At 42.5% G+C, this 3,742-nt stretch overlaps 1 protein-coding gene across 1 annotated transcript in view; it reads left to right on the plus strand.

The window, feature by feature from the left end:
• Positions 1-3,517, plus strand: part of cabp4 (calcium binding protein 4) — a 10,634-nt gene extending 7,117 nt beyond the window's left edge. Inside the window, exon 8 of the mRNA XM_064334876.1 lies at positions 546-3,517. Coding sequence (XP_064190946.1) covers positions 546-574 — 29 coding nt within the window. The 3' untranslated portion in view covers positions 575-3,517. The remainder of the gene's footprint in view (positions 1-545) is intronic.
• The last annotated feature ends 225 nt before the right edge of the window (positions 3,518-3,742 follow it).

A 3,742-nucleotide genomic window follows, 5' to 3' on the forward strand; every position in this document is an offset into this window, starting at 1 on the left:
TCTCTCTCTTTCTCTCTCTCTGTCACACACACACACACACAAACACACGTGAACACTAGCTCATATGTTGCATTTTGATATACACATACTCAACCAACCAACATGCTCCCATACAGAAATGAACTTGCCCGCAAACCGGTCACACACAACCCACGGAAACTAACGACCTAATATGCTGACATTATTATGGGCTTAAACCTTGACATCGAAAAATTGGAGCACGGAACCCAATCACGTGTGGAGTGGCCGTCCTTTATCTTGCCGATTAGGAGCGGCCGTTCAGTTGTAATGGGTTTCAGAGGTCTGGTTGTCTTAACTCGAGGCATGGGTCACTGCCAAGGTCATGGGCATTGGCCCTACGAGACCAGCACGAAGGCCGAGCACTGAAACCGGAAAAGACACAGCTCTTCAGTGTGCAGCTGACATCTCCAAATGCCCCTTTAAACAGTGTGCACTGGACTTGAAGAAGGAAAGGGCCACTGCAAAAAAAAGGAAAGTGACTCACCAGGGGGCTCTGACCTTGTCTCTCTTGCGTCTGCTTCCAGAATTCGTCATGATGCTGTCCATCCCATAACCGCAGTCGTCATGGACGCTGGATATCATGGCTAAGCAAGAGAGCGTGTGTGTGTGTGTGCATGTGTGTGTGTGTGTGTCTGCATGTGACAATAATTTTGTCATTGACACCGGATTAAGAAGCTTATTATTTTACATGTTATACAGGTCTTTTAACATATGTTATTATTAGCTACATGCATAAAAGCTATTTTGAATATTGTATACAGAGGTAGCTTTAAATACATCAAAATCAATCATTTTGATCTGATATTAGCTGAATGCAATGTAAAATTTAAAAAAATAATTGAAAAACAAAATAAGAATATAACAAATCAGAGTTCTGTCGCACATTAAAATAGGAAAACAAAAAGACACAGTGGTCATGGACAATTCTTGCCACCTAGTGGGAATGTACAGTACTGGAGCAAGGCAGCCTCGTAAAAAGAAACAACTTTGATAATATAGTGTAGTCTTTAGACTTATTTATTTATTTCCAGACTTTTGGATAAAATGTCTTCCATTTTGAACATTTCACGTCATCAGATTCATACATTCATTTGTCTGGCTCTCTTCCTTGTGCGCACATTGTGATATGCTGTCTGCCATTTATATTTTTGGCTCTACACGCCCCATGTTGTTTTGGTGACCTCTGATGCTCTGCTATTTCGATAAACTCAAAATGTCAGTGTGAAAGACAGGGCCAGCAGTTGCCTTTCCGTAGGAAACTCGAGTTTGGCAGTTCAGGGTTGAGGAAAAAAAACTATGTTATAAATCTATCCCGGCACCAACAATATAAATTCTGCTAAGAAAAAAACAAACAAACATGGATCATATCATGTGGTTTCAAAGGTTATGGGCAGGGGCAAGAGGAGGCACGTGTGCACAAAAGCTGATTGATTTTTTAAAAAAAAACAAACAAACAAAAAAAACATTTGAGGTACGTTAAAATAATTTTCATACAGAATTTCCCACATCTCCGAGAGGTTGTTTCATACGAGTCCGTCGAAAACGTGTTTATGTAATAGATACTCTTCACCTTTCCATCCTCCTCTTCCTCTGTGTGTTTACCACTTCTTCACCACAGGAGGGTGCTCACAGTGGGCTGGATAAACCTCTGAAACGCGTTATTTTAAATGAATATGATCATCACAGTAATATACCCACGAATCCCTTACATTAGGAGTGGGGTGGGCAAACCCCTTAATCTGGCAATCACAATACTGCATACGTCAGTGTGGTTACACTAACACGGTAGTACGGTAGCACAGGGCTCTGGTGTTTAAACTGACACCTCAAGCCTCAAGATACATAAATGTACATAAATCTAAATTAATTCTGGAAAAAGGTCACCCTTATGAATGTTGACGGTGTAAAAGGTTGAGATATTGGCACTGGTGTAGGGAAGAGTAATTATCTGGTTGAGCTCTTCCGAATGTTGCCTCAAGTGGGCAGCCTACTGCAGGGAACGCACGTGACCAAGCGGCCCATAAAACTATTTGGGCACAGCGGTTTTAATTGTATACCCACAGGGTGAGCTGTGTACCCCTATCTGTGACCCCTATCCCGGCAAATTGCACCTTTCGGGTTGTGATGTTCTGAGAGCTTGTCTATAGCCTCGCTAGGTCTCATGCAGTCCCTTCAGACTCACCAGACAGGACGTGTTGTGTGTGTGTGTGTGTACGTTTGTGTGTGTGTGTGTGTGTGCGTTAGTGTGTGTGTGTGTGTGTGTGTGTGTACGTTTGTGTGTGTGTGTGTGTGTGCGTTAGTGTGTGTGTGTATATGTGTGTACGTTAGTGTGTGTGTGAGTGTGTTTGCAGGGTCATGTCTCAAACCACTAATTTTTTGTACCGCAAAGCAGGATTACTGAGTTAGCTGGAGAACTGCACTGAGTAAAACCTGGAACCCTCCCAAATCTGGAACAGGGACTGAAGTGAAAAGAGCAGTTCTGGGTTTAACTCCAACTAATTCAGTAATTCCAGCAATTATCCAACTATCTCAGTAATCCTCCTGCTTTGTGGTAGAGGCCCCCTGATTAGCCAAGCGATGGTCTTAACCCCAGACATCCTGTTGGGTCTGAAAGGTAAAGTCATTTCCTAGATTGGTTTCGTTCAGTGAAATTCAGCACGTCTCAACTCCAGGTGCTGTGGGCTGCAGCATCTGCAGGTATTCACACACCACCTGATTTCACTAGCGAGCTTCCTCCCTGAACCAAGGAGGTAAAATAATCAAGTGAAATCAGGTGGTGTAGTGCACGGTCCACACTGTGGCCGACAGGATCTGGAGTTGAGTAGCACTGGTCTATTTGTTTCCGTTTTAGCCGGCGTTATGTAATAAGTCTTGAATTGCCACCAACCAACGGCATATCACATAATACTGATAATATGTTATCAATATTACATATATATTATCATTGTTCTGCTGTGCAACAATAGCAAATAAATAACACTGTAATGCTTGAAAGTGTCTCTTGTTTGGGAAATTGAATCCTCACAGACAGTGTGCAAACAAGTGTTTTTATTATTGAAAATTGATAACTTAAATACTCCAGCAGAAAAAATAAATCTCAAAAAAAAAAAAAAAAAAAAACATTTTACAAACGATTCACATAGAACAAAGCCATCGTGCAATGCAATTATACGGAGGGTGATTTCTCAAGAAGCTGATGCCAAGATTACATCTGACAATTATTCGGGCAAATTGTAGTGCACTGAGTTACCAAGCGGAAAAGCAAAATGTGCATAAGGCAAAAAAAGATCTGCTGACACGCTCCAGAGGACCTTCACATAAAGACTTCCCTCTCCGAAAGACTGACTGCAGCAGGAGGGGGACACAATAACCACTTCCGGAGAGAATTTCGAACCTTTCGGAGATGAAATGGGAGTTCACGCGATCGGCCGTAGTGCATTCGACGGGTCCCGTCCCGCTCTTGGAAGAAACGCGATTAAATTAGTATCAACGGCACTGCCAAAACAAAAAAAAAAAAAGTATTCCATAATCGACGGGAAACCAGTCGCCCGTTGTTCATAAGCGATAGAATTGCCGCTTGCCTTTGCAAGACGGAATTGAACGGAACCCGCGGCGCTGCTAGACCATGCTGGCCTGTTTCGTTCGATGTCTGGAAGGAAGGAACATTTGCGTGAAATTTTTGCACGCACGTCCGTTTCAATAAGAATCCAATAAGAATAAG

This window comes from Anguilla rostrata, chromosome 5 (assembly GCF_018555375.3).
Source record: "Anguilla rostrata isolate EN2019 chromosome 5, ASM1855537v3, whole genome shotgun sequence".
NCBI lineage: Eukaryota > Metazoa > Chordata > Actinopteri > Anguilliformes > Anguillidae > Anguilla > Anguilla rostrata.